This window comes from Delphinapterus leucas, chromosome 21, assembly GCF_059928025.1.
Source record: "Delphinapterus leucas isolate spDelLeu-1000000601 "Yukka" chromosome 21, BTC_Dleu_Yukka2, whole genome shotgun sequence".
NCBI lineage: Eukaryota > Metazoa > Chordata > Mammalia > Artiodactyla > Monodontidae > Delphinapterus > Delphinapterus leucas.
This window is the reverse complement of record NC_143149.1, coordinates 23,553,061-23,565,485: the sequence shown is the minus strand read 5'-3', so window position 1 is coordinate 23,565,485 and position 12,425 is coordinate 23,553,061. Positions and strand designations below refer to the sequence as shown.

General features: G+C 37.5%; 1 protein-coding gene and 1 non-coding gene across 6 annotated transcripts in view; one reads left to right on the top strand and one right to left on the bottom strand.

Moving 5' to 3' along the window:
* Positions 1–12,425, top strand: part of GTF2E2 (general transcription factor IIE subunit 2) — a 68,056-nt gene that overhangs the window by 11,992 nt on the left and 43,639 nt on the right. For all 5 annotated transcript variants that reach the window (XM_089903707.1, XM_022571140.2, XM_089903706.1 and 2 more), the window contains exon 3: positions 11,104–11,195. In XM_089903707.1, the coding sequence (XP_089759833.1) occupies positions 11,104–11,195 (92 nt within the window). The remainder of the gene's footprint in view (positions 1–11,103; positions 11,196–12,425) is intronic.
* LOC115803245 (U6 spliceosomal RNA) lies at positions 10,436–10,542 on the bottom strand. Its single transcript, XR_004023927.1, has one exon. It is a non-coding gene; the product is annotated as a U6 spliceosomal RNA (small nuclear RNA).

Sequence of the window (12,425 nt, the reverse complement as noted above, 5' to 3'; positions counted from 1 at the left end):
TTTTGGTTATGTATATGATAGTCTTAAATGTTTCATAATACCTAAATGACCTATGGACAGGAATATTAAAAACAGGCAAATGCAGCATCCCAAAGGTATGTATTATTAAATTATTATTCCATCTCACAGAATTAGCCAGTGAGTTAAAGTTTCACTGTCCTTGCATTAAGCTTTGCTCTTGTTGACCTGATACTTGTTGGGCCTTAAGTGGGACTGTAAAGATTGAAGATTTGATAGTATTAAAAATAATAAATGATTTTATTATCTTAATCATTCAAAAATATCTTTTTAAGGGGACTTCCCTGGTGGTCCAGTGGTAAAGAATCCACCTTCCAATGCAGGGGACGCAGGTTCAGTCTCTGGTTGGGGAACTAAGATTCCCACATGCTGCAGGGCTACTGAGCCTGCGTGCCTCAACTACCGAGCCCACGCGCCTCAACTAGAGAGCCCACGTGCTCTGGAGCCTGCATGCCCAACTAGAGAGAGAAAGCCTGAACACCACAACTAGAGAGAAGCCCACATGCCGCAATGAAGATCCCGCGTGCTGCAACTAAGACCTGACCCAGTCAAAAATAAACAAAAACCCCCAAAATATCTCAAGTTTTTTGAAAAAATTATAAAATACCTCTATATACTAAGAAACTTCTTGAAATGAGAGGAAAAAACCCCGTAGTTCCACTTCCCTAATTCAGTGACTGTTGTCAGTTTGTGTGCTTGCTTTTATGAAAGAAATGAATTATTTTGTGTGATTTTTTTGCTACATAGTTGTAAATAGACTTTCATTCTTGTAAACAAATGTTTATTGATTACCTACTGAGTAACAAATCCTTTTTAGAAAAATATTTATTTATTTGGCTGCGCTGGGTCTCAGTTGTAGCATGTGGGATTTTTGTTGGGTACACGGGATCTTTAGTTGTGGCATGCGGGATCTTTAATTGCGGCACGTGGGATCTTTAGTTGCGGCACACGGGATCTTTTAGTTGCGGCATGTGGGCTCTTAGTTGCGGCATGTGGGATCTAGTTCCCTGACCAGGGATTGAACCCAGGCCCCCTGTGTTGGGAGCGTGGAATCTTAACTGCTGGACCACCAGGGAAGTCCCAACAAATACTTTTCTAAGTGCTGGAGATAACTTGTGTGTGAGAGTATGTTTCATTTATAGAAAATTTCAAGGTACTACAGAAGTATGAGTATAATAAACACCCATGTGCTTATAACACAGCTTCATTGATCAATTCTTGGCCAGTCTATATCTCTGCCCACTTCAATTCCATGGATTATTTTGAGGCAAATCCCAGACATCATGCCACTTCATCTAGGAATATTTCAGTATATATCTCTTAAAAGGTGAGGACTCTGTCTTTAAATATAACCACTATATCATTTTCACACCAAAAAAGATTAAAAACTGACTTAAACCCCCCCAAACATAACAATATAATTCCTTAGATTTCTGTTTTCTTTATAAATATAATTTTAAAACTTTGGGGTTAATAAACTAATATTTTCTAAGGGTTTTTTTTTCGTTTTTCTTTAAATCTGATTTGCGTGGCAGATCATCTCACTTCTTTGGATGGACTTGGTCTCTTCCTTTTTTCCTTCATATATTTTGAAGGTTAAATTGATGATCTGAGGCCAAAAGTATAGGCTTAATAAATTCATTTTTTCTTGTTGGATTTAAGAATCCATTTATGGTGCTTGGTCACCTTTCACCTTGAAATGAGGGACAAGAGACTAATGGACAGTAATTGAATTAATTGCTTCTTTTCCTGGGACATACAAAAATGCATTGTCTGGAACACAGGTATTTGAGTAACTTCCCATTACATTACAGTATTTCAAACTATGTCAAGAGACCCAGCCTTTCAAAGTTACTCTTTTTTTTTTTTTTTTTGCGGCACATGAGCCTCTCACTGCTGTGGCCTCTCCCATTGCGGAGCACAGGCTCCGGACGCGCAGGCTCAGCGGCCATGGCTCACGGGTCCAGCCGCTCCACGGCATGTGGGATCCTCCCGGACCGGGGCACGAACCCATGTCCCCTGCATCGGCAGGCGGACTCTCAGCCACTGTGCCACCAGGGAAGCCCTCAAAGTTACTCTTTTATCTTTTGAATTTTTCTCTTCCAAGCACACCCTTATAGAAAGCAGGCTGCTGCATTGTACAGCTCTGGGGAGCACTAGTCATGTTTTGTTGTGGGGTGGGTGCCATTCAGGTAGAATACAGTGTAAATTGGGGTTGTGCAGTGTGGAGTCCTGGTAGGCTACCCCTCCACCTCTGCGTTGTTGCTGCCTCTGAACTTAACCACCTTTTACACAAATAGTCAAGTAACCTATAGAAACTAACTCAAACGGAGACAAAAGTTAAGTCCTTTTTGATCCAGCCTTGCTGATAGTGTCATGAATGCATGTGCACAGACACACAAATGCCTGAAAAATGTTCAGCTTTGGAACTCCCTTAGGATTTTTAGCACTGCTAAAATGCAGATATTCCTGGGAGGGGTAACAAACATTGTTACAATTATTTTTACTTCAGTGTGAATGAGTTTCAGGTGCTTTTTAAAAAGCAGAGCTAATAGAGGAGAGGGAGAGGAAGAAGATTAGGACCTTGGTGAAAAGGGGGATTGTGCGACTCATGTGGGTAGGTAAAGAACAGGAAGAATTGCTTGAGGGTCTGTCTAATAATTTTACCTTGGCTAACCTAGCCCTCTTCAGCACTGATTAAAGTATTCCTTAGACTTTCTGTTAAGGCCTTTCAGGTTGATTCCTTTTTAAAATTTGGGAATTTCTTTTGAAGATTTCTCTGGCATTAGAACTGACTGCAGGGGAAACAATGGTAGGGGAGGGAGGAGAGAGTAGAGTGAGGTAATTTCTACATTATGCCTCTGAAATTAATCTACCCTATTAATTAACATTAATTTAAACTGCTATTTCATTACTGATATCAAAAATATCATTATAGCAATTTAAAATAAAAATTAAAAGCATCACCTATGGGCTTCCCTGGTGGTGCAGTGGTTAAGAATCCGCCTGCCAACGCAGGTGACACGAGTTTGAGCCCTGGTCCGGGAAGATCCCACATGCTGCGGAGCAACTAAGCCCGTGCGCCACAACTACTGAGCCTGCGCTCTAGAGCCTGCGTGCCACAACTACTGAAGCCCGTGTGCCTAGAGCCCGTGCTCCACAACAAGAGAAGCCACTGCAGTGAGAAGCCCGCGCACTGCAACAAAGAGTAGCCCCCACTCGCTGCAACTAGAGAAAGCCCGCAGCAATGAAGACCCAACGCAGCCAAAAATAATAATTAATTTTAAAAAATAGCATCACCTATAATCTTATCTCTGTAACATATCAAACTTGTGAGTTTTTTCTTTTATCCTAGACATTGGCTGTATAAATCTATAACTCATACCTGGTTGAAATTATACTGAATTTATTACTTTGTATTTTAATTTATTATGAGCAGGCCTTTTTATTTTTATTTATTTTAATATTTATTTCATTTATTGTTATTTTTATTTTTGGCTGTGTCATGTCTTTGTTGTGGCGCGTGGGCTTCTCTCTAGTTGTGGTGTTCGGGTTTTCTCTTGTTGAAATGTGCGGGCTCAGTAGTTGTGGCATGCAGGATTAGTTGCCCCGCGGCATGTGGGATCTTAGTTTCCCGACCAGGGATCAAACCCACATCCCCTGCATTGGAAGGCAGATTCTTTACCACTGGACCACCAGGGAAGTCCCATGAATAGGCCTTTTTAAATTTATGGTGACTTCTTAAGACTGGGGAGAAATTGTAAAGACTAATAATGTAAGTTACTGTTTCAAAATGAAATTTTAGAATGATTAGAAAGTTGGCTTAAGGAACTTTATATTCTATTTATTTTTGAGGTACAAGTGAACTGCTTAAAAAATTTTCAGGTCCCCTTGCTCCTAAAAAATAGAGCGGGAGGGAGGGAGGGGGAGAGATGGGAAGGGAGAGATAAGGGGAGGGAAGAAGGGGGGCAGGCAGACAGACACACAACTAAATTCACTTACTTTGAAGTTAACTTGTACCCATCAATGAACTGTTCTTCTGGTTAAATTAATGTAGTATACTCACACAGTCGGCTGTTAAGCATGAATGAGGTGACTGTAGTGACATGGAAAAATTTCTAGGATATGTTTTTAAGTAAACAAAGTGCAGGAGGAAAAAGGGAAATAATATCTATTTTTAGTTGCTTGTATCTGCACAAAAATCTTGGGGATATATAGAAATTAATAACAATGATTATTTGTGGGGTTGGTTGGAGAGTAGAGTCGGGAGACCGGGATGTGTGTGAGACTTGTCAAGATGTACCTTGTTATATTCCTTTGGTTTTTGAACCATTTGAGTGTATTATTGATTCAAACCCAGAAGTACTCCTTGCCTTTGGTTTTTAATAATCCATTGTGTTTGGATTACTTCTAAAAAATTAGGATTAGTAAATTGTGACTTTGGTAAGACTGTGTACTTTATCCACACACAAATACGCTTATGATAATTATACTTGTGATAGTGACTGGATAGCAGTATGTGCCATTTCCAAGGGTACTTGTAAGTTTTGTTAGGAGCATCTAAGCAGTTTTCAGAAAGAGTATATATACATGTCAGGTTTATGTTGTGAATGATGACAGTGTGCCATTTGTGAGTGTGTTGATAACTGATGAGCATCTCAAAACATTCACTTTTTGTTAGCTCCTGGGCATATCTGGAAAAAGTAAACCCTGTAATATAGATTCATTTTCTACCTTAAACTTAATGTGGTTTATTCTTTCAGAGTACGGTAGAGCTCTAATAATTTTGTGTGTTAAGTTTAGGATAAAATCTAAATCTTGCTTTGATGAATTAGACATAATTAGATACATAGAAAGATATTTATCATTAGGATTTTCTTGTATTTTGAGACTGTCTTTGAAATTAAAATGTAAATTTATGTGAAGCAAATGCCGTAACATGCCTTACGAAAAATGAGAGCAAACAGTAAAAAATAGGAACAGTCTCTTACATATATAATTTTTAGTTTATTATTATTTTCCAATATATTCCCATCATCTATTTTTCCTCCCATTTTAAAAGGCCCTAGTGAAATATTTACAAGGATAGGACTTGGAACTGTTCTGGAACCTTGAATTGCCAGATCAGAATAAAATTATGCTTTTGCTCTATTTGTGGAAAAAGGCCTTGAATTGAATTCTCTAGTGCATTTAAGCATATCACTTTGAAATATGATCAATTAATCGTAATAGCCCTTATATATAGAACAACGCACCCAACGCTGGAACTCTCTGGCTTAGGCCATGTCTTTAGTTAGTTTGGCTAAACAGCAATGAGCCTCCATCTGTACTAACTATAGATATATTGCCAGTAAAATGTAGGCTGATTATAATGTTTAAAAAATGTGGGTGGCAGGAGTTTTGTCTACAATTTACCTGAAATTTGAGTTATGAGTTAACTGTTTTATTTGACAAAGTTATTTTTATTTGATCTGAGACTTTTTTTTTGAGCTCCCGTACTTCGTATAGCAAACAGGAATGTTTTCTAGGCAGTTAACCACATTGTACTGAACCTGGAGAGATCTAATATCTTCTTACAGCAACCTTTGGGCTTTGTAAGGGATACTTTGCTCATGCTAGCAGAACACTGGTTAAGAAACAGAAGGAATAAAAATTATGAAAAAAAAACCCTTTAAAATTTAAAATAGATTTACCAGCAAAGAAAAGGACAGAAGTTGGATCTTAGGTCAGTATATATAGGTAATATCCTGGAACTCTAGCATTTACTAAATAATTATTTTTTCATGCTTTAATATTGTAGAATTAGAAATTCGGTCAGCAGTTGAATAATAATTTTTAGTAGGCATGAATGATTGCTGTTAGCTATGAAAGTAATCATATTACCTTGAAAGGTACCCTCCTTCCTCCCATAACCAATTCTTCTTAGAGCATATTTTTATTTTAAAATTTAGTTTATCAAAACGACTTACTGTGTATTTATTTTAAGTTTGGTTTAAGAATAACTTTAATATTATATGGAAATACTGTGATAAATGTATATTTTTGTGGCATATAGAAAATGAAACACTGCTTAAGAAGGTTTTTATTTAATAGCATGATTTGTATGTTATAGTGATAGAGACTTTAAAATTTGACTGTAGGGAATTATTTTAATGAAAATGTATGAAAGTCTAAAGCTCTATAAATGTCTCTTTGGTTACAGTATAATGCAGCCTACGTAATGGTACCTTTATGGTCTTTTTATTTTTATATAAAAATCACAGTGTGATAATTTATTGGCATTCTCTGCATCTACACTCAAAGTCAAATAAAATTTTGAATTATTTTCTCATATTCCTTAAAATACAGCAAACTTTCTTATAAATAACTGCTTTAAATTTGCACATATAATCAGAAAGCTTTAGTCCTGGATTTGCTTTTAGTCTAGATTTTTCTTTAAGAAAAATCCTTTGTTAAGACAAACCAAACTGCTGAAATGAAATAGGTCGGAGAAAATGAAATTTGCAAGTAACCTCTTAACATCACATGCATGTGGTTTACTCTGAGGTCTGGATATAGATTAGGTTCATAGAAAATGTAATGATTTTCTGTTAAGGCACAGATGGTGAGGGTGCTTATCAAATAGCAAAGATAGTCTTCATATTTTCATAATAAAATCCTACCAAACAATGACATGAATACATTTTTTGGGGTCTTCAGTAGGAACAAAGCTTTCTGCTTCGTTTTTATGGTAAAATATTTATATTGTATCATAAGGACATGTATTATTAAATGAAAAGATCGTATAACCTACCTCTTGTCTGAAAGGCTGCAGTTGAAGCGATGGTATCCGTCTGTTTGTAATGCAGTCTAGTGCACAGCCAAGATGGAGCTGTGCTTCTATTGGTTGAACCACAATGCAGCTGACAGTTTCCTCTACGTGCATTTGCATTAAGTCCTGCCACCCTAGGAGTAAATCATTCATAAACTTGAATAGAGCCGTCTGGGTTCTCAACTGTCACCCCTTATTTTGGCCTTATTTTTTTGTCTTTAAGCTAAATTTCTGCACAGAAATTTGTGAGTTAGTAACAAATTGATGATTCCATAGTGCTTAGCTGTAGAATTTCAGATCCTTCAGTGATTATTTCAGTGCTAGGGCTAGAAGATAATGTCAAGAGAGGCAGTAACCTGGGAAACAAACAGTCCAGGTTTACCAGCGTGGTGTTTCCTCCATGAAGTGTGCATAAGATCTCATAAATGATAATTGCTTTCTCTCTTTCTAATACTTGTTATTTACGTAAATCTTGCTCTCTGAAAGTGATTATTTCTATGTGGTGGTTTGATTTAGATGAAATTCTGAGGAAGAAGAAAGGAAATAAGGTTTTTATTTCTATTATTTGGGAGAAGGGTAAGTTTTGGTAGGTACACCACCTGTGTTAAAAAAAAAGCAGTCTGTGAAAGTTAAATTGCAAAAGAATCCTCAGTTGGATGTGTAGAGATAGAATGATTTTCTTACAGTGTATTAGAGTTGTGGTCTAAGCTTAACAGTCAAGGGTTTTGTTTTTTTTTTGCGGTACGCGGGCCTCTCACTGTTGTGTGTGGCCTCTCCCGTTGCGCGGCCATGGCTCATGGGCCTAGCTGCTCCGCGGCATGTGGGATCTTCACGAACCCGTGTCCCCTGCATCGGCAGGCGGACTCTCAACCACTGTGCCACCAGGGAAGCCCAACAGTCAAGGTTTTTATTTATGGGAGTGGCTACTAGAACAACAGCAGACTGGGTAAATGCTATGCAGACTTATTTTTTAAAATTATGGATAATTGGCACATTTGTTTCTAGGGCCAATAAAGGGGTATGTGGAAATATTCTTATTATGTTCATTCATTCAGTCAATTAATATTTATTGTTGACTGTGCCTGGCATTGGGTTAAACACTGGAGGCCTTATGGTAAACAAAACTGTATGTGCTTCATGATTGACCGTATGTGTGGTGCTTATCCTTAGCATATTGTCCTTAACTGTTATTTATAGTCTTTCCAGTTAGTTTATTTAGTAGTGTAGGATAAATGTAGTATTATTTTCCTAAAGTCAAACAAGAATTCCCCAAATATGCATTTATGAATTTCTGTACTGTGACAAAATATCCAGTTTGAGATGGAATAACCTGTGTTAAATATTAGTTAATGATTCTTACACAAGACATATCGGAGTTTACAACTGGATTTGAATCTTTGCTCTGCCACTTATTACTCTGAGCTTTCTGAGGTTTAAAATGAGACAGTAAAGGGGCTTCCCTGGTGGCGCAGTGGTTGAGAGTCCGCTTGCCGATGCAAGGGACGCTGGTTCGTGCCCCAGTCTGGGAAGATCCCACATGCCGCGGAGCGGCTGGGCCCGTGAACCATGGCCGCTGAGCCTGCGCGTCCAGAGCCTGTGCTCTGCGGTGGGAGAGGCCACAGCAGTGAGAGGCCCGCGTACCGCAAAAAAATTAAAAAAAAAAAAAAAAAAAGAGACGGTAAAACCTCCTAAATAGGATTTTTAGGAGGGATTAAATGGGAAAATCATTTAGCACGGGTCTTGGCAATAGTAGGTGTTCAATAAATGTTAGTTACTATTATCATTATGAGTTTCCTGAAACCTTGGGAAAATGAACCATGTAGGAAGTATTTCATAATTGAAGTAGTAAATGTGAAAGCACACCTGTAAGTCATTCTTTGTTTTTTTAGAATTTTGCCAAGGGAGCAGAGTTTTATTATTTGTTTGTTCGTTCGTTTGTTTATTTATTTATTTATTTATGGCTGTGTTGGGTCTTAGCTGTGGCACGCAGGCCCTTGGTTGTGGCGCGTGGGCTTCTCTAGTTGTAGCGTGTGGGTTTTCTCTCTCTAGTGGTGGCACACGGCTCCAGAGCGTGTGGGCTCTGTAGTTTGTGGCACGTGGGCTTAGTTGCCCCACGGCATGTGGGAATCCTAGTTCTCTGGCCAGGGATGGAACCCGCATACCCTGCATTGGAAGGCAGATTCTTTTCCACTGGATCACCAAGGAAGTCCTCGTAAGGCATTCTTAATATTGCTATTTTTGAAAACATAGTAAAGAAGGCTTTAATGTGTCAATTAAGTTATTATATTATTAAAATTGTGACAAAGTTTTGTTGTTGTTGTTGTTTTTACACGGGGATATGCGGGCCTCTCACTGCTGTGGCCTCTCCCATTGTGGAGCACAGGCTCCAGACGCGCAGGCTCAGCGGCCATGGCTCACGGCCCCAGCCGCTTTGCGGCATGTGGGATCTTCCCGGACCGGGGCACGAACCCGTGTCCCCTGCATCGGCAGGCGGACTCTCAACCACTGCGCCACCAGGGAAGCCCAACAGTTATTTTTAAAGGAAAATTGCATATGAGGTCTCAAAAAATCATTCAGTAAAGCCTTTTCACTAATCTCAAAGGAATATTATGTTGCCTTCTAGAAGCTGTTCCTGTGGATCTCTGACAGTTGTTAATTTGACTTGTGGTTATTCTAATGCATTCTTTTGTTTAAATTATTATTACCAAACTGGTGCCAGAAATTGACTCTCCCCCCTTTTATTTAACCTCTTCCTTTGTGGATCAGCCACATGGGAACTTTATAATATCTGATCTGATGCCTGGCTAATAGAATGTGTACTTATGAAATGTCTTCCTGGTATTTACAGTGACTTTTTTTTACTCTTCCTGCCTATGGCTAATAGAATGCATTTGTGATGCAATGGTAGCATTAGGATTTCTGCCTGTAAATATGCAACAGAATGGTATATGTTCTGAACCAAATGATCTTCTATGTAGATTGCTCCTTGTTTCATGCTACATCCTTTTTAAGTATCCACGTTTATGCAGTGGCAGTGCTTATGTGTTTTTTTTTTTAACGTCTTTATTGGAGTATAATTGCTTTACAGTGGTGTGTTAGTTTCTGCTTTATAACAAAGTGAATCAGCTATACATATACATATATCCCCATGTCTCCTCCCTCTTGTGTCTCCCTCCCACCCTCCCTATCCCACCACTCTAGGTGATCACAAAGCACTGAGCTGATCTCCCTGTGCTATGCGGCTGCTTCCCACTAGCTATCTGTTTTACATTTGGTAGTATATATATATGTCCATGCCACTCTCTCACTTTGTCCCAGCTTACCCTTCCCCCTCCCCATGTCCTCAAGTCCATTCTCTACATCTGCATCTTTATTCCTGTCCTGCCCCTAGGTTCTTCATAACCATTTTTTTTTTAGATTCCATATATATGTGTTAGCATATGGTATTTGTTTTTCTGACTGACTTTACTGTGTATGACAGACTCTAGGTCCATTCACCTCACTACAAATTACTCAATTTTGTTTCTTTTTATGGCTGAGTAATATTCCATTGTATATATGTGCCACATCTTCTTTATCCATTCATCTGTCGATGGACACTTAGGTAAAAATATGGAATGATTCACGAATTTGCGTGTCATCCTTGTGCAGGGGCCATGCTAATCTTCTCTGTATTGTTCCAATTTTAGTATATGTGCTGCCGAAGCGAGCACAGTGCTTATTTTTTTTATTCCTAATATAGCTTTAAAATTTACCTTAAAATAGTTACTGTATCATACTTTTTATTAATTCCCATTAATCAATACCCATTTACTTTTTTTAAGTTGATAAGCAGAAATTGATGTCATTGGTGATAAATTGAACTTTTTATCCCTTAGAAGTAATCCACTCACTTCTCATGGTTTTTAAGGTTGTTAGAAAAGCACTATGGATCAGACTGAGATTTGTATTGTCCTCTTGTTTAATAAACCTTGCTTTTAATTATGGTGGAAATCTAATCAGACTTAAGGAAAGGGTGAGATAAAGGTACTTATAAAAGAAATGTATGTTAATGCCTTTGAATTATTTATACTTTGCTTCCATCCTTGGTGAGAAAAGTTATTATGCATGCAGATTTTGAATTTGTCACCAAAATTTTATAGGGTAGAATTTACTAGATAGGAAGACTCCAAAACAAATATTTTACCAGAGTTAAATTCATCTTAGTTGCTTAAAAGTCAGTGATCACATCTAATATGAAAATGTCATAATTGCTTTTTGAACCTCATTTTCAGATCATAACAATGGATCATTTAACTTGAAAGCTCTATCAGGAAGCTCTGGATATAAGTTTGGTGTTCTTGCGAAGATTGTGAATTACATGAAGGTAAGTACTTTTCTCAGCTAACAGAAATTCTGTTGACTTTTGGCGGAAGTAGGGGATTGGTATTTTCAGAAGTAAATTTGTATATACATGTCAAAATTTATCAAATTGTATGTTTCAATATTTGTCGTTTATGTTATGCCTATTATACCTCAAAACTGTAAAAAAAAAAAAAAAATTTACTGCCTGAAGCCTTTTACATTATATCAAGTTAGCATTGCAGTGAGTCATCTAAGTGTATTTGATTTACATTACATTACATTAGTTCAAGTACACAATTTAAGCCCACCATTTCATTTAATAAAATTGTGCTCAGGCAGTAGATATAGTCACCTCTTAATTAGTCAATACCTGCTGACCAAACCAGTGAGAAAATGTGAACGATTTACAGGATATTACTTCCATTGATGTGAGAAGTAAAAAGCTACATAGTTCAGGCAGATGGTGGCTTTTCTACATCTTGAAGGACAAAATTTGAGAATTACTGAGTGTCTCAGAAAAACTTTGACTCACAAAAGAATTGGAGTTTAATGTTTGATGAGAGATTTAGTATTTCTTGAAGTAAATTTTGAAGTTTTGATGGTATGACATTTTGACTTTACTAAGGATTCTGAACCCTAACCTAATTTATGAAAGTGAAATTTCATTTATAGCTAAAATGGCTAAGTGATTTCAGATTTACCCCCCTTGTCTGCCAAACTCTTATTCCCATTTAGTTACTAGTTGTATCTCTTGAAAAAAAGTCAAAGAAAGTACTGTATTTGTTATTATTTCAAATTTCAGCTATTCCTTAGTATATAAATCAAATTTTATGTGAAGTCTTTTCTTTTGTAATTTAAGAGACCTGGTGTCTGTCTAGCTATATCTGAAATCTGTGGTTTGTATTTGATTTCGGGTAGAAATGTGTTAGTTTACAATTTCCCATTATCAAATAATATACTCTGACACTGAGGCATTTAACCTTTCATTCCATCCATCCATTCCCCCGCATGGTAAGCAATACTAAAACCTACTATCTGCTATTATGGCACGAATGGTATGAATACCCAGACAAAATGTATGCCCTTGAGGCTGTCAGTCTTTTGAGGGAGACTGACATTTAATGTCATGTTTTTGCTACTCTGCTAAAAACAGTTTTCATTTATCTAGAGACCCTTATTGCTTTGTTAATCTATGACAACGATCTTCAAATTTTTACTCCTGTGTTCCCTGAAACAATTTTGAAAAGCTGTG